We start from the raw sequence: 21,819 nt of genomic DNA on the forward strand, positions 1-21,819 counted from the left end.
AGAGGGAATGGAGAGGAAAAATTAGAAAAAGAGGAGCAGAGCAGTCGAGAAGGGGTGTGAACTCTTTAAGGGTTGAACTAATCCAGAGTGATGTTTCATTATTGAGCAGATTGTGAATGAGCACTGCTGTTTTATACTGTGTTCTCCAATAGACAGGAAGACAATGTAAGGATTTAAGGACGGGTGTGATTTATCATGAATATTGGTTCCTGTAAGTGGACAAGCTGCTGTATTTTGAATAATCTGGAGGTATGGAAGTGTATTTTGTGGCAGTGCAGAGTAAAGAGAGTTACAGTAGTTGAGACTATTAAGTAGCAGTGATTGAAGAGCAATGTGGAAATCAGAGGGATGAAGTGGGGGGTTTAAAAATGTCCTAGGATCTGTTTTGGATGGATTTAACTTCAATTTGTGATCTTTTAGCCAAGTCGCAATGGCCAGCAGGCAGGAATTAAGCGATGACCAATTTATTGGATTTCATGGGTCAGTAGAAGCAAGAAGCCTAAATGTCAATAATGAAAAGGAAAGCATGTATGATTGACAGCAGGGTGATAGCCAAAGCTAGAGTAGTGTAGTTAGCGACAACTGTGTTGACCAGGTGGGACAAATATACCTTATTTATTGGTGTCCAATATGTTAGTATGTTATATCTCCATCCTACTTCAAAACTGTGTTTAACTGAAAAAGCAGAACAATGAGAGCACATGCAAAGGTGCAAAGTTTTGACTATGTATTTTTTGGAGGGGCAGTCATTCTTTGCCTTTTTCACCTTCCAGATTTTATTTTCTTCTCCAAAATGTGTACATTTTCTGGAGCCAATAGCATTTTCTATTAGGGATGCATATTTTGTTTTCATTTCTTTGGTAGTTTATGCACATAAATGTTTACACACATTAAGTCTGATTTTATGCACATAAATAAAACTTAGGCATATAAAATTATATTTTATGCATACAACATGGCATTTATGTGCATAAACTACCAAAACAAATGAAACAAACCAGAAAAATGTGCCAAAAAAAAAAAGTCAAAAAAATGAACAGAACCAAAAATGCATATCCTTATTGTCTATAGGATCTGGTTCTTTCTAAGGTCTGCAAGAAACCTATCACCGTTCATTGTTTAATTGGTGGGTGAAGGCATAGAATAAACATTAAAAAAGATGGCTTTCAGTGGAGGAAATTTAAAAAAAAAAAAAGTGCCATTAGCAAGAGGAATGGGTAGGGGAAGATCTGTTGTACTAAAAAGGAATAAATGTGTGCAGAACTGGTATGATAATCCTACCATACAATATTCTTTTAGTTATACCAAAATAGCAATTAAACTCTTTTCATGGGATACATTAAAAGGTTCCTGGAACTTGAACAGAATTTAGAGTCTTGTAATTTTTCAGATACCGTAGACATCAATTTCTTTTTTCATTACCGGTGTCTGTATCTATCCAGCCTATATTGTTTGTCTCTCTAGCTTTTTCATATGCCTTTCATATTTAGAATGGTAAATCCTTTTCTAATTGTCTATTTGCTACATTTATAAAACTAAACCTAATGACTGATACTGACTTTTTGCCCTTCTGATAGGCATTTAAAACATCACTTATTTATTTCTTTATTACTAATTTGTTTCAACTCTACTAAGGACCATCATATCCAACACAAGATTTCCAATGTCTCCACCTTATAATGAAATAAGTCATATATAATCATCGATCCCATACACTCTCAAAATTAGTATTTTAAATTGCATATAAAAATTGAACAATAACACTTCCTCGTTCTCTAGGACAGTCCTTTGAGTTCTCTGTGGCAGGAGCATACGCTCAAACGTGCAACGCAGACAAACTAATTCCATTTTGCTAAAAGTTAAAGCCTTTACGGCACTGGAAGAACTTTACCGTGTGGGTTTAGGTTGGCAAGGAAGGTGATATTGCCATAATATAACATATTCCAGCGGATGATTTAGGTTCAAAGCTTGCCCCTGCAAACATCTTCTCCATAAACAACAAAACTGATTCTCGAACTGCTTTCTCCTCAGTTTGAAATCCGCATTTTCTGAATCCCTGGAATCTTTCCACCTTGTGGAGCATTTTATTGGATCAACAAAAAAAAAAAAAAAAGAGACATTGTGGTACACGAGACTTGTGACACCAGGTCCACTCCTCAGATGTAATTAATGAGGCTTTTGGTAATTTTATGCGAGGTTAATACCCAAGTACTGTAAATCCCTGAAAGAAATAGCAAAAGATGACGGGTGGGCCAAATCCAGAGAGGCTTACTTTGTGGAAGATGAGTGGGCTTCACTGATCCATGACAGGCTCAGGTTTTTTTTGTTTTTTTTTCATGTTGAGTTTCTGAAGATTTGACTTTCCGTTGCCCCTCAGAATGAGCATTGATCATTGATCTATTTGCAAGTCCTGCAGGAAACCACTTTGCATGAAAGTCTTTCATCTTTCCCTTTTGAAGCCTTCCATCCCTTCCTAACCTTACTGAATATTCTATGAGGATTTTCTTCATTCTAAAGGAATTAAAGAGTTGTGATAGGGACTGACTTGGCTTGCGGAGCCCCCTTTGGTTTTCTTTACTGGAATGCTGCATCTCGCCAGACTTTCATTTAAGTAAGCATACACTGTAGTGTACAATGCATAATTTTATTCTCCCCCACAAGATATCTTGCCTTTCTCTTTTTCGTTGGCCACCACTGGTGAGATGGCATGAAAAATGGTCGATAAGAGTTTGATACAGCTTAGTTCAGACCTACTTTAGTTATTTATTTGTTTGTTTGTTTAACATTTGATATTCCGCCTTTTTTCAAGCATGGCTTCAAGGCAGATTACAGTCAAATCTAAATCAAACTTACAGGTAGAGTAACGACTTTTGTTGCAATGTCACTTCCAATTATTATTAAATCAAATTTATAGTTACAGTAGCATTACAATTGTTCTAGTTCTCAGATTAAGAACAATTTGCTCTTTGTTCAGCTGTTTAGTATTGCTGGAATGAACAATGAGTACTCTATAGACCATTATGGCCTACAGAATATGATGGAGCTCTCTTGAGTAACACTTTAAATGTTGCTCTTTGGTCAGCCACTAGGTATTACTATGAGGTGCTCTCTCCTCCCAGGAACTACAAGTGCTAATTCAACCATTCTGTCTCAAGTCACTTTAAGAAACAGCATCCTGCTTAAAACCCAACCTGGCTCTGCTGCTTAGCAGTGTACTATCCTAATTACTAGGTAATCAAAATTGACGGATGTAGTGCATACATTATTATTGATGTGTCTTGAAAGTCCTACAAAGGTTACATTCAAGGAAATGTGGGTGTGTAATTATTCATACATCATGATAGAATTTTTCCCCAATACCTCTTATTCATTGAATTCAATCTGGAAAAAAATGATTTTTTTGAGAAATTGAAATATTTTTCCTAAATGTTTTCTCTCTGGTGGTGCCTAGTGTTTGTACAGCATTCCCTAACCTGAATAAACAGCAGATCACATTTCCATCCCAATGCATTCTTAACTGAAGAATATGTTTGTACCTGGTGTTTGCTTTTGAGTATAGGACCAGGCTTAAGGTTCTTTAGTGGTGGAGACAAACAGGGAGAAGTTTGTCTTCAAGACCCTCTGGTAAGAGAAACACATCAAATTTCGAACGTCACGAAACAAACCACTTCACACCAAGTTTTCTCTTTACAGTGACTTGTACTTTTATTAGTTGAGTAAGGCAATTGCATTTCAACATAGAAAAATATACTTCTAATAGCTTCTGCGTCAATCAATTACACTTCTTTCTTTCTTTTGTTTTTTTTTTTTTGCCTGTTATAAGGGTACAGATGACTTGACAGCTGTTGAAGCCTATCAGCTTAAAAGGATACTACCATGGGCTTAGAACTGACAATGCAGGGACTATATTCTTAATGCAAAAGTATTTATGCAGCCCTAATTATGCACAGTAATAGAAGTAATTTTGTTATTAAGAACTCATGTAAACAGAACACTACTTTAAAGTCCCACTTACCCACTAATAGCCATGCAAATTTACACAATGTTAATTCTGAACCCACCAGTAGACGAACTTCTTGGTTTCCACAGGGCATGTACTCTAGTTTACCTCATTTCTTAGAGGATAAAATAATGTCTGTTGTTATGGCAGCAATGATAGTATCAGAGAGCAAACAAAGCTTTGCATGCTATTGTTCTCAGGCTTGCAGACAAAGAAAAGGCCATTTAGGATTTGAACCAAGTGTTTATTTGTTATTGTGTGGTGGGAATTCCCGCTCTGTTTTAAAAGAGCACCTTATTCTGCTTCTTAAGCATGATCCAAAAATGGCAGGATGGATCATTGTACCAAACGATGCTAACGCATGTGTTTAATGTGCACACTAGGTAATGCTGATGATGTACTAAGACCTCTAACATGGCGCGAAATCCACAAATGCATAGCAGTTTAAAATAGGGGTATGAAGAGAAAAAATGGAGTTTTATGTTGTTATTTCATTTTGTTTTTACAATATTTCTATTTTGTTCTAACATGTATGTGGTTTGTTCCATTTTAGCAAATGCTGTATTAAACACAATGGGGGTAGATTTTTAAAAAAAGCACGAATCCGTACTTTTGTTCGCACAGCAGGCGCAAACAAAAGTACTCAGGGTTTTATAAGATACGCGCATAGCCGCGCGTATCTTATAAAATCCTGGATCGGCGCGCGCAAGGCTGCCTGCGCGCGACGAGCCGCGCCGAGCCGCGCAGCCTGCCTCCGTTCCCTCCGAGGCCGCTCCGAAATCGGAGCGGCCTCGGGGGGAACTTTCTTTCGCCCTCCCCTCACCTTCCCCTCCCTTCCCCTACCTAACCCACCCCCCCGGCCCTATCTAAACCCCCCCCCCCTTACCTTTGTCCCTAGATTTATGCCTGCGAGAAGCAGACGTAAATCTACGCGCGCCAGCGGACTGCTGGCGCGCCGTCATCCAACCCGGGGTCTGGTCCGGAGGCCTCGACCACGCCCCCGGGCTGGCACCACGCCCCTGGTCCCACCCCCGAAATGCCGCGTCCCGCCCCCGAATCGCCCCCTTCAAAAAACCCCGGGACTTACGCGCGGCCCGGGGCTCTGCGCACGCCGGCGGCCTATACAAAATAGGCGCCCGGCGCCAATACCCTCTTTTCTCCAATCCCTGTTACGGGTCTGCGTTCCAAAAAACAACTTCTGCCTCAGCAGGGTGCATTCTTATGTTGGCTTTAATCTCTCTTTGCACTGCTTCGTTAATGATTCTAGAAAGATTAAAAGAATGCTGATTTTTCAAGCACCAATCAGAATCTGACAACACATAGCACTGGAATGATGTCATAACGAAATATCTACAGTACCTGAATGTAAACCGATGTGATATCTCAGATCGAATGTCGGTATATAAAAAAATAATAAATAAATAAATTACGCACCTTCCTTCATCAGCAATATCACAATTATCAAGGAGCAGAGTCACCGCTCACATCGGTGGTATTATTGTGTTAATTTCTAACATAAGTATGTACTCTATTCCTGTTGGTCATCGGGTATCAGAATACATCCCTTTCATCACCATATATGATCGTGAGTATATTTCACTTAATGAAATTGCATTGTATTGGATCTTACCGTACCACTCGGTTTCAGCAGTCCAAAGAGAGGTTAAAGTCAACATAAGAATGTACCCCCCTGAAGCAGAATTTATTTTCAAAATACAGACCCATGTCAGGGATTGTAGCAAAGTGGATGAATATTGATGGTTTCATGCATGGATTTGTAATTGCAAAAGAAATATTAATAATAATAAATGTGATTCCATTGCAAAATTATTGACTGTTACACATTGGACTGATGATTATAAGAAGTGCTTTTTATAGATTTTGGTTTGCCTAAGAATGTCCAGTTTGATGGACCTTCTGTAATATAATTTCATTGGTGACCCTACACAACATTGAGCGAGTATCATAAAACTGGAAAAGATTTTACATTTCCAATTTGCTTATTTTATCTTTCTCATTGGACTCTGCTGTGTGCAATTTGAATTAATAACATGATCATTTTTTCTCTGGTCCCAAAAAAGGAATTTATTTTCAATTAGGTTCCTTCACTGATATACATCAGTGAATTTCTGAAAATATAAGATCCTAATTACATATGGTAAAAGCATCTCTCAAATGGCAACTAAATGAAAGAATTATTACTACATGTGTTTAAACTATTATAAATTTCCTTGAAGACTCTGGGTCCAGTATTCAAAAAAAGATGGGCTCCTAAATTAGATATCTAAGTTAGGAAGCTATTTTGAGCCAGATTTAGGAGCCTAAATTTTCAGGTGAAAACTCACATAAATATAGGAGTCTTAAAGGTAGGCTCCTAAATTTAGGCCTGGTATTCATTTTTCTAGATTTATGCTCCAAATTTAGGTGCCTAGTTCTGAAAATCAATTTCCCTTCCCATCTCTACCCCTGTAGCCACCCACTTTATAGGCTTCTAAATTTAGACATGTAATGAAATTAGGAGCCTAAATTTAGGGACTCAGTCCTAGTAAATTTTCAAAAGGGCCAAATTGGGAGCCTAACTCCAAAAGTTAGGAGCCTAAACTCTGAAAATTGGCCTCTTTTCTTCCATATTTGCCAATCTTAAGAATGGTCAGATTCAGTAGAATATAGAAGCGAGCCTATGCTATGACTATCCAACATGATTTAAGCTGTCTCCCTGTAATATGGTATATTTCTTAAGTGTAACCTTTTTCACCCTTTTAGGTATCCATAGCCGTCGGACTTGCAGCTTTCGCCTGTGTCCTCTTGGTAGTGCTCTTTATCGTGATCAACAAATATGGCCGGCGATCAAAGTTTGGAATGAAAGGTATACTATGTAGAGCTATTTTTCAGTGGGAAAATGACACCAATATTGCTAGTTTCTTTACTTATTTATCTTGATACCTTTCTATATTTTGCTACCCCTTTATTGAACTGTATGATTGATAAATTCAGCATTGACAGTGTGCAGAGCTGTAATATATGGTAGCTAATCTATTAAGTATGCTAACTCTGTAATCACGTAGATGAAAACCATTATATGAAAATGATACAGTATGCAGTAAAAATTGATGTCAACAGTTTTATTAGGCCAGGATGATTCAGGCACCTAAATAGTAGAAAAAAAAGGCACTATTATCTACTAAGAACTTCTCAGAACTGCTATGAATTCATTTTGTAGAAATCGTTATGTCTCTTGCTTCATGAATTTAAAACATAAAATGGTCATTTTAGATGAAATAATTTATTTAAATAGAACTAGTTAAACCAGAGCTATTGGAAAAAAATAATAATAGATTACTCCACAAAGAATATTCTCTGGCTTTTCTCCTAGAGTGACTTTCTTTTCCTCAGAAGGTAATGATCATCGATCAACATTCAAGTGCTACACATTCTGAGCTTATTAGGACATTATAGTGCAGTTTAGTCAAGATAAGTGTATTTCATAACTTTCAGGAATGAGAATGATATTACATAGCAACAAGTAGAAGTACAGGAATACATCATGAGACGTGGGAAAATGTGTGTGTGCATTTCCATTCCTTTATCTACATATTTTTCATATTTTGGGGCGTGGGCAGTGACAATTGATGAATTGACGTACACTCTCACAGGAAGAAAGTTCAGTGGTGCTTAACACTGGACTGTGGTATTATTGTGTTCACCAACTTGCAGATTGAAACGTATATATGCTTGTTTCAGTTGTATATTTGAAATAGTTAATGGAAAAAGGATTCACAAGGCTGAATGCATGAACAGAGGAAACAGGGAAAAACAGAATATAATCTGTGAGCAGATAAGGATCCTAAAGCTCATTTCTCTGGTACAATGCCTTTGACCCTGGATGATCACTGTTTGGCAACTCTAGTCATGCATGATATGAAATAACCCCTTGCTTTTTCTTAGCGGGCCCATCTCTTCCAAAGGAGCATCTGCTCTGGGGTACAGCTGTTCTAGTGCATGTTTACCCTTAAGAAATTGCTATTCTTATGATCATTTTGAATGGTAGGAAGAGGCAGAATACATAACAAAGAGAGTACTTGAGTGTTCAGATGGTCTCTATGTTAAGTTTAATTTCCCTTTTGCATCACATTCTAACCACAGTCTACTATTGCACCGGAGAATTACAGCTTCACAGTACATTTTAATCATTTTTGGGTGGACTGAGCTTTGGTTGTAGTCACAGTAATAATAGGACTGGAGCCTTCCCCGGCACTGACTCTTCATAGACTGGGACATTGTGCATTCATTGTAGTGATGCTGCAACAGTAATATCCTGACTCACAAGATATGGAATAGCTTTTTCTTGCTCTTTAAAGCAAGAATTGGTACTGTATATGTTGAAGCTGATGCAGAGATACTATCACTAAGTCATTGTTAAGGCCTAAGAAAATGTTTTCCCCAAAGTTATTGCATTCACAGAAATTGTTACAAATTGTGTCATGGGGGTGCCAAATTCTGTCCCCTGTAAACAGTTTTGCTCTTTTCTTGCATGGCGTCAGTGGCTTCAGCTACTCTGAGAGCCCTTAGCCTGTGTCCAGGGTCTCATCCAGACTCTACTTTTGAGGACCAAGTACCACTCCCGAATGCAGGGGAGGGTTGTCAGCGTATAAAATCCCTGCAACCATGAGATACGGAGAGGAGAAATTCAACATCAGCCTTAGCTGAGGGCTGAAGGGAGCGGGTATCTCTCCTTGCAGAGGACATTTGGTTGGCCTTATCTTTATCCTCAGGAAAGATTTGGGACAAAAGAAGCCAGAGAATTGCAGGATTTCAGGAGAGGTGAAGTCCTGGGAGTCCAGAGTGTGCTGAAGGAAAAGAATCCTGAAGCAAAAAGGAAATCCAAAGAGGCCTAAGAGAGAAGGCGATTGTTCGGGGAACTGGAGAAGTGTACCTGGGAGAGGTGTCAGAGGAGAGAAAATCGGCAGACAAAGACTGATCAAGAAATTCATTTGAAAGACTCTAGAGAGACAGAAGCGAGGGACTGAGGAATAGAGAAGAAGATTCCACCACCCAAAAAGTATTGGGAGGGCACAGGGAGGAAGGGTACTTTCTCGGAAGAGCTTACCTTTGTGGGGAGTAGTGTGTGAAAGAGAAAGTGTTTGGACTTTTTTTTATATTTTTGGACTTTGTTGCAGTGCAGCACTAACCACAGGTGTTCCAGATTTTTTGGACATAGTTTTCCACAGCAACCAACGAAGGCCCTGACTTTTACTGTCTGGGGAACTGATAAGCATGGGGTAATCTGCACAGAGAGCAGCAGTTTACCACCCTTAACAGAAGGCATGGGATTATTACTTGATAAGCCTCGATGCTTTTAATGCAACTGCAACATTGCTCTCTGCTTCGAAGCTGGGGGGGTGGAGGGAAAGAAGAATTTGGATTCAGAGACAACCAACAGGAGCCATGGCTTTTTTACAGTCTGAGGTAATCATGCGCAAACAAATATTAGGGAAAAACTCAGGACTGCTTCTACGGCGAGTCCATAAGCAAAGCACGTCAAGCAGCACTGACTTATACATGGGGGTAATCTGCATAGCGCGGCAGATACTACCATGGGAAGCTTGCTTGGCAGACTGGACAGACCATTGGTTCTTTTCTGCCATCATTTCTATGTTTTCTGTGTTAATATTTTATTTCTCTCACCTCCTCGATTCATACTTAATAGTTATAGAAGATATGATATAGCTTGATGAAACCACCAAACATTTTCATGTATGTGGGATTAGAAATATTATTTATCTATTTATTTACATGTTTTATATACCGTCATTCCTTGTGAGAATCACTAGTTCATAACGGTTTACAGGTAAAAAATTATAATGAGTGGTACAAGGTAGACAAACATTCATAATATATGGAAGTAATACAATGGTAGACATATAACATGAAAACAAAGCTAGATTATAGTGGTTTGCGAGGGGGGATGTTATTGTTCAAGACTTATTTTGGTTACCTGAGTCATGGGGAAGCTGGAGCAGTCAAGTAGAAGACATTTTTGAAAAGCCAACTTTTTAAGTCATTGTTGAATTTCCTTTTGTCCGTTAATGTACGAAAGGTCCTCTGGCATGGAATTCCATAGTTTTGGACCAGCAATTGATATCGCTCTGTCTCTTGTTTGTGTTAGTTGAGAATTTCTTAAGTTCGGGATTCTGTGATCTGAGAGTTCATGGGGGGGGGGGGGGGGTTGTGTGGTATAAATGTAGTGTGATGACACTTGATATCAGAGTCCGCCTTTGTAAATTAATAGTGATATTTGTAAATTTGTTTTGTCATGGAACACCTTATCAGGAACCTGCATTTTTTTTTCCACATAATGGACACCTGGCAGTTCCTTTTCAAGCTATGACCTGGTTATTGATCTGTCGGATGACAAAGACCTAGAACTCTTGCTCTGTCAATGAAAGAGAGTTAAGCTGTGGAGCCGGTGCCTTGTTAAGTGGGCTATAATATCCCCTTGTTCCTTGGTGGAGTTGTTTGGCTTGGCAGTGTGCCCTGCTCATTGACATTTTTCTTTCTCCAGTGCTTGGAGTTCCTCATTAATATTAGATCACGGTTCCAAGGCTTCCTTTTCAAGGCTCCATGTAAATCAGTGTCAGTGTTACCGGGGAAGGAAAATGCTGCCAAAGAGACCACGGTATATTATTTGTAGTTGTTGAGGGACAGGAATGCTAAACTCAGTGAGGAAGAAAGTTATACTTCTAGAACATGGGTTATCTGAAAACAGAATCAAAAAGCTTTCAAATCTGTTAAGCAAGGCGCCCAAGGATCACGTCAACCATGTCCTTCTTAAAAAATATATGACATCATCTACTGCAGGTTTGCCAAAATCTGAACTGTGCTTTGCAAGCCCTTTGAGATTTTTTTTTTCTGTGTAAATCAGCAAGTGCTTACTTTAACTTCAGTTTCACTTGTATTTTTTTTCACTTTTTTTTCTGGAGACTGGATCAATTAGTCATCGTGCCAAAAGCAAGAGCTTTGTTTTGTTCTGGGCAATCTAATCTTCTTAGTAACGATTGAGTTGTATGAAGTCTTAGCAACCATTTTCTTTTCTCTCTTTCTTCCCCCCCCCCCTCCTTAAGAGAATCTAACAGCAACGAGGCAAAAATATATTCAGCACACATTGTCAGGAAACCTCGTAAGTGCCTCCTTGCTATCAATTCGTTTGGTATTCATTATGATACGTCTGATCAAAGAGCATTCATTTGATATTCATGTGGATGTCAAATGCACTTTCAAAGCTGTTCCATTATGATTTAACATTAGTTAATAGGTACTTAAAATAAAGTGGTTTTCTGTTTGATTATGATTGGGGAATATTAACATTTTTTCCAATAAACAGATGGTAACCGTCCTTTGAGTAAATTGCAAAACAATGCTGGAGTTCTGATACTGCCATGTTAGTCCACCTGAATATGTAGAAATAAATGTCAACAAACAAGTTATAGAATTAGCATTTTAGTGTACCAACTTCATACATTTGAGGTCAATATTAAAAAGATTACAAATCTAACTGATTACAAATATGGCCTCTACAATCATACAAAGTTCTGTGGCTAAAAGTACAATCTTCATCAATTTAGTCAAGGGACAGACAGAGGAGCTCTCAGGTTTTCTGTTTAGAGGGTGATGTACTAAACAGTGCTGAATTTTGTGCACAAGTCATAAGGTTTATAACTTGACACTGGAAACAAATTTATGCCTGGGGATTTTCTATAGGCATCGTCACAAAAAAAAAAAAAAAAGATGACAACGACACATCACTGAAGCGTAGATATCCTTTTTCATGAAATTTGGGCTACAAAGCCATTTTTGTGCACTGATCTTCAAAGAATTCATTATTAATGAGCTGCTCTATACGGTTCTGCATCACAGCAGTTCATTAATGCTGAATGGAAATAAACTTCCACATGTAATAAGCTATTTTTACTACTCGTGAAGGTGTTTCTTGTGAACATTGGCACGGAGCGAGCACTATGTGCGTGAAAACATGCGAAAACTCAAACCACCAGTGTTTCTGAGCAGTTAGGGTCATTTTGTGCATTTTTACGCAAGTAGTGTCCACTCTGTGCAAATATTCACAGGTCAATACTTTGTTCTCTTAGCCAGACAGAGCAATAATCAGGGCTAACTTGTTAAGTTTACTTGCACACAAATGGCTGTCTGAAATCAATCAACTAGTAAATATGACCGAGTAGCCACAAAAGATAAGAGGGATGTGCATGGAAAAAAATGTTTGTCTTCTTTTTATATTTTATGCTGTTTAAATTCATTTTTGTTTGATGTTTATTAGAAACAAACTAAATACCATAGTGAAAAAAAGTAAAATAAAAATAGCAAAAAAGAACGGAAGTGCCTTCACTCTGCAGAAAAGTGTCCAGCACTGATTTTTAAAACTTAACCTCCCCTCGGTCTTTACTCTACCTTTCACACTCCATGAACTCCACTTACCCCCAGTGCAGGAGTGATCCCAAGTCGCTTCTGCTCCACCGGGTCATTTTTCAAAATGGCTCCAGCTGGACCTGAGGCCGGCGTCGGTATGAAAATGGACCCGGTGGAGCAGGAGCAACTAGGGATTACTCCTGCCTTAGTTTTGACTGCGAAGGGTAAAAGGGGTAGATAGAGGGAGGCCTGCTGGTTGATATTTCAATTTTCAAATGTCATTGGAGCTGGGGGAGGGGGAGAAGTTACATGTGCGTGCATGTTGCGGGGTAGAGATCCATGTAATTTATAAAACATATGTGCAGTTCATAAAATACTAATGTAGATCTGCTCATGGCCATATACGCACGTATATGCTGCAGTGTGTGTTTGTTGGAAAGTTCTCCTCCATGCGCGTAAATTGACCCGCACAAGTTGCACCCTGCAGAGAGCAGGCGTGACACGTTGCAGGTGAGCTCGCGTGCATTCTTGAAAATTGACAATAACTTACGCACTTTGGCAATGTATAAGTTACACGGGTTGTTATAAAATGACATCAGATTGGACGCATGGTAACAGACATGCAAAAGTGGTCAAATCAATAGGGGTCTGAAATAGTAGCATCCATTTCCAAAGAGACTTTAACCGTAGCTTCTGTCTCTTCATGCATTTTTCTCATATGTATACAATTCAGCTATCTTACAAAATCAAAACAAATATATCTTCCATTCACTTACCTCATGTTTGGATCAGAACAGACTTTGTGCATTCTGGCCGCAGCTTTTAAGGTGTTTCCTAAGGAAATTGTAACATCAATGATGAAACAAGGTATGCAAGAGGAATCAGAGGTATTGAGAAGGGTGGGGAAAAAGGGAAGACAGGAGAAAGCTCATAAAAAAAAAAGGTAAGGTAGTTGAGATGCTGACCTTTTGGCTGAAGCTAACAGCCACAAAAATATTGCGAGAGTCGTACTTTGCCCTGATCGAGCCTCTGTCCTCATGCTGTCATTCTGCTGTGATATGAAGAGAGCATACCTCATGAAACCATGTCACAAATTCATGAAGTTAATCAGATAAAAAGATGGAACCTACAATTTGTTTTTTTTTTTTTGTTTCCTTTTTTTTGATACTGGAAAGAATGTATTCATTTTAACCTGACCGTGAGTGCCTGGGTTATCCTTAATGACAGTGGTTATTTTCCAAACAAAATGTTAATGTACCATCGGTTGCATTAGCCCATGTTGTGACCAATAATTTTCCACTAGTCAATCTCCCAACTTTTTAGTCAAGTTTGGGTCACTCAGTTCCAGATTAAATGCTGATTATATGGTTTCATACGGTCGTATTGGGGTACACAAAATCTACAGCTGAAAGAAGATCAGCACTGATCAGCAAATATGAATGTATTAAGCAGCCCTGGATTCTGGGTCATGCACATTGGGCACCTACATTAAAGAGTGGAGGCCATTCAGTAATATGACAGCACTAAATAAGCAGGATCCAATAGCAGGATAAGCACACAGACAGAAAGTGTCTGCTACGTTGGTTATGGTGAACTAAAATGATCAAGTTGCCATGTATAAATCAGAATTTAAGGGCCAGAACTTTTTCTAATCTGCACAGTTGCTATTTGATGTCATTTATTGGCAGATGATCAAGTACACCTCACACAACAAAGGAGCATTATTTATTTATCTATTTATTTATTTGGTGTGTTTTGTATGCCGTCATTCGGTTTTGCCATCAGAACGGTTTACAGTGGTCATGAAATAAGGTTGGTTACAAACATAGACGCGGCAAAGAGTTATTAGGGAGGAGCACGCAAAAAAAATTTCATTTGAGGTTTTTTTTTTTTTTTTTCATTTCTGGGTGTTTTCCCTTTTCTTTTTCATTTTGTTTAGTTAAAATGAAATAAGTATAAAGGACTTGATTTTTTAAAATAACTTATACACATAAAACACTGTTTTATATGCGTAAGGGGTGCTTAGTTTTATCCAAACTAGCAAGAGGCTTTTGGGAGGTGAAACCGGGGCAGAAAAAGGCATTAGGGACTTAGAGGTTCTCATTCAGTGGCATTTAGCTGGATAATTTGAGTTATTGGGCTAAATGCTGACTTTTGAATATTTCATGCATTTATCTAGCTAAAGTTTAGCTGGATATCATTATTTGGTTAAAATTTAGCTGAATAATAATATATGAACATGCCAGGGGCATTTCTAGGTGGAGATAGATAAGTCAGACAAGTTATCTTTCATAATGAGAGTTAGCTGAGTAACATATCCAGCCCTACAGTTAGACAGATAAACATATCTGGCTATCTTTAGGATATCTGGCTATATTCACTGAATATCCCTCCAAAGTTATCCGAATAGGTTTATCCAGCTAGCTTTGCGATCCAGCCAGTGACTGAATATGAACCTCATGCTTTCCATTTTTTAACATCTGCACAAAAATATATACAGAGAAAGTTATACTTGGGAGCAGGTGTGAGTTTCTGCACGTTTTATATCCATGTACCAGGACAACCCACAAACTTTCAAGGTGGACGTATGCGCATAAGTCCATTTTGAAAATTTAGGCTGTGCGGGCTTTTATTAAATCATCTACAAAACTGAAATAACAACAACTAGAAAAATCCTTAAAGAACAAAACACAGTTTTGCCAAATCCCTCTTAGTGCTGACAAGATAAAATATTGCCTGTGAACCTTCCCTGTCCTGCCCCATCCTCCTCTCTTTTCATGGGCAGAAGCGCGCACACTGGGGTAGATTTTCAAACCAGCGCAAGCACGTCCATGTGCGCGCGCTACCCGGCGCGCACACATGGACGTGCGATTTTATAACATGCGTGCGCAGGCGCATGCATGTTATAAACTCGGGGGTCGGCGCACGCAAGGGGGTGCACAATTGTTCACTTTGCCTGCGCCGAGCCTGCGCTGAGCCGCGCTGCTTTCCCCCATTCCCTACACCCCCCACCCACCTTCCCCTACCTCCCCTGAACTTACATCAGCCCTGGGGCTGAAGTAAGTTGCGCGTACCGGCCAACTGCCGGCGCGCGATCCCCAGCACAGCAGCCATGCGAAGGCCTCTGGCCATGCCCCTTCCCTGCCTCTGGACCGCCCCACCCCACCCCCGACCCGCCCCTTTTTGCAAGCCCTGGGACTTACATGTGTCCCGGGGCTTTACGCCCGTCGCCGGGCCGTTTGAAAATAGGCTCGACGTGCGTACGAACGGCTACGCGCTTAAATCCTCCGAAAATCCAGCCCACTTCTTTTAGGGATGTGCAGGGCAAACATTTTCATTTTAGCTTGTTTTCTGTTTTGTTTGTTTGCTTTTCAGTTTGTTTAATGTTTTTGTTGTTGGTTTTGTTTTTTTTTGGGGGGGGGGGGGGGGTTTGCTTATTTTCTGAACCAAAAAATGCATTCAATAAAAAAACAAAAAAATCTCTCAAAACAAAAAAAAAACCCAAAATGGGGTTCCCCAAGACCTTTTTTTAAAAAGTATTCACAAAATATTTGATCTGAAAATATTTGGGTATTTTCGTGCAAGCCCATTTTTGGTTTCTTCCATGCAGAGTGAACCAAAAATGGCCTTTTTTTGTTTGGATGTGCAATTTGTTTAAAACAAATTTGCACCTCTTCTGTCCTTAGGATCACATAGCCTGTTGCTCCGGCCCTGAGGCTGACACTGTTCTGTTATACAGCCATAGGCCCCCTCCCCCACAGGACCACCTGAATGCCAAGTACCTGGGTAACTTCCTGCTGCCATATTGCTCAATTAGGATTTCATAGGATTCTCTTTTCTAAAAAGAGCAAAATAGAAGCTCCAGTTGGAGGTCAGGTATTACCCAGATCATTATCCTTTGCACACTAATGTTTGCTACATGTGCAATTTGTAAATCTAGATAGCTACTACAGGCATTAGCAGAAAAAAAAAATTGAATGTCCAAATAGCCAGCACAGTTTGCACAGCTTGTCCATTTGCTTTGGCATTTACATGTTCTCCTTTGAACACAGAGCCTGATACGAAAACAATAAGCTTGCTATGACAACAGTAATTGTTTTTTCCATCAGTACATGGTGAAGACAATCACTGTCCTTTGTGATAGTTGGTGTGCCAGTAATGAAAATGCGTCTCAATGATCGTTTTCACCACAGTCAGTTGCTGTAATACGGCATCATGATGCTTGATGTCTGGAGCATCAGAAATAGGTTATTACAACAGAATGATACTTGTCTCCAGTGTATTACAGCAAAGATCTCTTGAATGCAAATAAAGGTTTATCTGGGGCTTGGTTCCATGAGATGGGAAAAACAAATTGCGCTCTGTTGTAATTTAAATCTTGGAAATGCCGCTTTGATACTTGCCACGTAATTGAGCAAGGCTTATATTTTTCGTTGTAATTGCGCTTTGCAAATGGTTACAGAAGCATTTACTTTCCCCCTTTTGCATTTTGTTTATTTAAAGGATTACAGTTAGCCTTCTTTTCTGATGGCTTTTTTGCTGAAAAATCAAGCCTCTGGAAAAAGAGATTAGGCAAGTGATACTATCTGTGGCAATGAATAGGAATGCCGAGCGTAGGACTGGATGCATAATTAAGGAGAGAGGAAATAAAGGAGAAAATAATCACTTGCTTTCTTTCCGATTCAGATGGACTGTAGGTATTTCTTCCTCTAGACTGAGGGAAGGGAGGTGGAACTTTTAATTTTTAATTTTTTTGAGGTATCTGAAACAATTGAACTTGCAGATACAGCGACAAAGGGAACTAATACTCAAAGGGCCTGATATTCAAAGGCACTTGCACTCTTAAAACTTGGGTTTAGCATGTGTAAATGCATTTTAGCCTTGTAAGTGGACTTTTGAAAATTGCTTCGGTGGTATGTTACATTTACATGCCTAACTCCATTGAAAATTTACCTGTATGAAATTAAAGGTGAATTTTAAAAGCCTGATGCGTGCCAAAATTAGGAGATGTGCCAATATGTTGAGCCGGTGTGCACTGAACAGATTTTAAAAGCTGCCCGACTACACGCGTACTTGCTACTACGCGCACAATCGAAAAGTTTTTAAAAAAGGGGCAGGGCGTGGATGTTCCTGAATTTATAATAGACATTTAAATACTTACGCGCACAGGCGCGCACCGGGGTTCCCTGCCACGTAACTTTCCTTCTGCCATGGATGATGTGAAAGTTGTAAAACAAAAAAAATCTAGACAGGTCAGCGGGGTTTTAAAGGTCGGGTCTAACGAGGGAGCTGCTAAACTAGGGGAGCTTTGGAAGTCCTATCCCTTAACTGGGCGAACTGGGAACGAATGGCTAATGGCGTCGATGTGCGTGGCTCTTAAAATCCCCCCACCTCACGTGATAGAAGCAGTGTTTCTGCGCATAGGCACGCGTCCACTTAAAATTGCCACGCACATGTGTGTGCGGTCAGGCTATTTTCTAACATGTGCACATATATGTGCGTATGTTAGAAAATGGCCGCGTCCCCTGGTGCGGGCTGATGAACGCACACATATGTGCGCCCGCACACCTGTTTAAAAGTTACCGTCCCTGGCTACAATGCTTTCTGCAATATGAATAAGGTCTCTATGTCTCAGATGTAAACAAATGAACACATGCCAGAATCCTTACAAATGTAAACAAAAGGGACCACATCACCCCCATCCTCTGTAACTTACACTGGCTACCCATCAAACACAGGATCCTCTTCAAAGTCCTGAGCATTATTCATAAAGCCATTCATAACATCGCCCCCATCAATTTGAAAACACAACTTTGTCTGTACACATCCACAAGACCCATCAGAAACACCTATAAAGGCACTCTGTACACCCCACCTATAAAAACCTCTCTCGGAAAGCGAGCTTTATCTGTGGCAGGACCCCACCAATGGAATATGCTCCCTCCGGACCTAAGACTTGAACCTAACCACCCTGAATTCAAGAAAAGACTTAAAACCTGGCTCTTCAGCCAAGCGTTCACAGATACATAAACCAACCATACTACATCTCGCCCCCACCTAGCCCCTTTAAAAATCTCAAACCTACTTCCAACATCACTAACCACAATGATCTTAAATGCTCTATCCAAAACCCCCTGGCAACATGTAAAATTCCCGAGAAAAAGCACCGATCCAACTCCCCAACTGACCTATAGAACAAGTCTGTAAATAAGTTTATTCTGGTTTCTACCTATGTTTATTCTGGTTTCTACCTATGTTTCTACGATATGCTTTTTATTATATGCCTCATAATATGTTTTATATTATTCTCATATTATCTTTACATTATATTATATGATATGCTCATTGTATTAGCTCCTTGTTCCATGTTCTATGTAAAGCCTAGGGCACCCATACTAAGCCCATAGTGTTTTTTTTTCTGTTAAATGTAAACCGAAGTGATTTGTATCTTTTACAGGAACTCCGGTATATAAAAATTAAAAATAAATAAATAAATAAATTTGCTTTGACAATCCCTACATCTTATATTAGGCTTTCTTCTGTAAATTATTTACTATTAATGCATTTTAAACATGCTTTATAATAAGTAATTGAAGAATCCAGCTGCATCTAGTACTCAATTTCATAAATATAACTAAAGCATGAATTTGAAGTGTCATTGCGATGTCCAAGGCAGATTAACACTATAGCAAAAGGCTGGAGGAAACAGGGGGCTCTTACTTATTGAAATGCGTAATATGTTTTAACAAGTGCTGTTGATAGAACATGGATGTTGATAGAACATGGAGGCTTTTAGAGCACCTCAAATAGTCAGTGGCTATTTACCTTAGGACTTTCTATACAAAGCACAGTTGTTGCAGTTTTAGGGCGGCATGAATCTGTGCCAGTAGCCCATTATCTCCCACCATTCTCCCTGTTCTGAGCCCAGTATTATTATTTAAATCACATGGACTGGGGTTTGAGAGGGGAAGGATTGCCTAACATACCTGTTTGAGGTAAGAGGTGCCTCAGTGCTCCGACGTTTCTTTCCACGTGATTTCTGTGATGCAGAGGGTGGACCCAGAAGCGGTCCTATAACAACGGGCCGCTTATCTCTCCCTGCGGTTTTGAGAGGGGAAGGACTGCCTACCATACCTGTTTGGGGTAAGAGGTGCCTCAGTGCCCCGACGTTTCTTTCCACGTGATTACTGCGACGCAGAGGGCGGACTCGGAAGCAGTCCTATAACAACGGGCTGCCTAGCGGCGTGCAGTCGACGCCGGTGTGCCGCCAAAGCCACGCTCCCCTAAGGGGTGCGTGGTTTATAGACTTTGCCGGGCTTCGCTGGGATTCGCAAGGAATTGCAAGAAAGTCTTCATTAAGGAGGATCCCTCATGTGAGGAAACAGGAAGAGACGACTAACTCAGCTAAGTTCCCTTTAATTTTCCTTGACTTTGGATTAATTAACATTATGCCTCACTCAGCCCGGAAACGAAGGGCAAGAGAGAGGATTGTTATTGAAGGGGAAACAGCTAGTCCGGTATTGGGCCCGATGGACGCCTATATCAGAAGGATCGCCATAAGATCGGGTGGATTGTCGCTTGAGGGAATGCAGGAAGGCAATGCAAACCCTCGTGACTTTGACATCTCAGTATCCCCAGATAGTAGAGTACCCCCTGAAAACCCTGCTACTTCGCGATCTAAACCTATAGAGAACACTGTGTCACCTTTGAGGAAAAGTGATGACACAGAGGGGTCTTTGGAAACATCTGGGGTTCTAGAAGCAGAGGAAACTAGGAATCCTAGTGGGTCAGAGGGGATGGTTATGAAAGGGCAGTTATCTCAGGAATCTGTTCTAGAAAGTGAGAAATTCAAAATGATACCCATTGTAAGGCCACATACATTTTCATTAGAAGTTATATGGGAAACACTTGTTGTTTTAGATAAAAATGTATCTCTCCAATTAAAACCAATAGTTAAAAATATGTAAAATATGTAAAATAGGGTGAATAAGATAATGATGATTTAAAGAGAGATTTGGAGATTGAAAGAACATCTCAAGAATTGAAGATATTAAATAATCAAAATGCATTAATAATGAGGGAAAATCAGTTTTTGAGTAGAAAGATGGAAAACTTAGAAAACCAACTAAGGAGTAATAACTTAAGACTGATAAATTTTCCTAAAATGGTAAGTTTGTCAGTTAAGGAAATGTGGAACAAATTTGCTTTAGAATTTTTAAAAATCCCACAACAAGCATTGCTCCCATTATCTCAAGTATATTATGCACCTTCTATGAAAAAAACATCTGAAAATGCAGACCATTAACAAACATTGAAACCTTTGAATGTCACTGATATTCTTGAATCCACTGGTTTAGAAGAAGCCCAACCAGCTACAATGATAATATCCTTTTTATTAAGATCGGATAAAGAATGGGTTCCAAAACTTTTTTTTTCGTAATATTAAAGAAAGGTTTTGCCAGATGGAGGTAAGAATATTTCCTGATGTAACGAAGGAAACCCAAATAAGGAGGAAAGAATTTCTCACATTAAAGCCAAAGTTGTTGCAAATGGGTGCATTATTTAAACTAAAATATCCATGTAAGTGTAATATTGCATATCAAAAGATGAAATATTGTTTTTTTTCAACCGTCACATTTGCATGGATTTATAACTTCCCCACTACTAGCTCAACAGCCTGACTTAGAATTGTTTCATCACTTATGCAAATAAACAAACGCTAAATCACGCCTACAAGTTATCATGAGGTCGGCTCCTCGCCTCCCTCCCATGTATATAGTACTTTATCTTCGTTCTCCCCTTCTTTATTTCCTACTCCCAGTTAAGGTATCCTTGTTATAATGTAACTTTATGCTCCTTTAAATTGTCTCTTGTTGATTGGTTGGTTATAGTTTAGTTCGATGTAAACCGAGTTGATTTGATTTGTATCAAGAAAGTCGGGATATAAAAGCCTTTAATAAATAATAAATAAATAAATAAATGAAAAACAAATTACAGAAACAATAGGTAACACCCCAACAGAAATAGCTGTAACTCTAATGAAATAAGAAAATGGTTATTCTAGTTAGGTTGTCTATTATTTCCTATATTTTTTCTTTTGAGTTATGCCTTTAATATATGTGTCCTTCCTCATGGTTTGAGGACTTAGAAATGGTAGATGAATTTTCTTTTTTCTTTTACTCTGCTTGTACTATAGGTATACGAATGATGCCTATTGTTTATCAATATCAGAAATATAATTAAGCAATGTTTGATTGTAAACTGAAAATTTCGAGAAATAAAATATATATATATATAAAAAAAAAATCACATGGACTTAGAGTCAGTGTAACTTTCCCACTCCCTCGCCACAGCACTAAGATAATCACTAGAGATGTGAATCGTGTGATCGATCGTCT

General features: G+C 39.2%; 1 protein-coding gene across 8 annotated transcripts in view; it reads left to right on the plus strand.

Annotated features, from left to right (window-relative positions):
• NTRK3 (neurotrophic receptor tyrosine kinase 3) overlaps positions 1–21,819 on the plus strand; it is a 932,433-nt gene that overhangs the window by 529,012 nt on the left and 381,602 nt on the right. For all 8 annotated transcript variants that reach the window (XM_029575291.1, XM_029575284.1, XM_029575285.1 and 5 more), the window contains exon 11: positions 6,764–6,866. In XM_029575291.1, the coding sequence (XP_029431151.1) occupies positions 6,764–6,866 (103 nt within the window). The remainder of the gene's footprint in view (positions 1–6,763; positions 6,867–21,819) is intronic.

This window comes from Rhinatrema bivittatum, chromosome 13 (genome assembly GCF_901001135.1).
Source record: "Rhinatrema bivittatum chromosome 13, aRhiBiv1.1, whole genome shotgun sequence".
NCBI lineage: Eukaryota > Metazoa > Chordata > Amphibia > Gymnophiona > Rhinatrematidae > Rhinatrema > Rhinatrema bivittatum.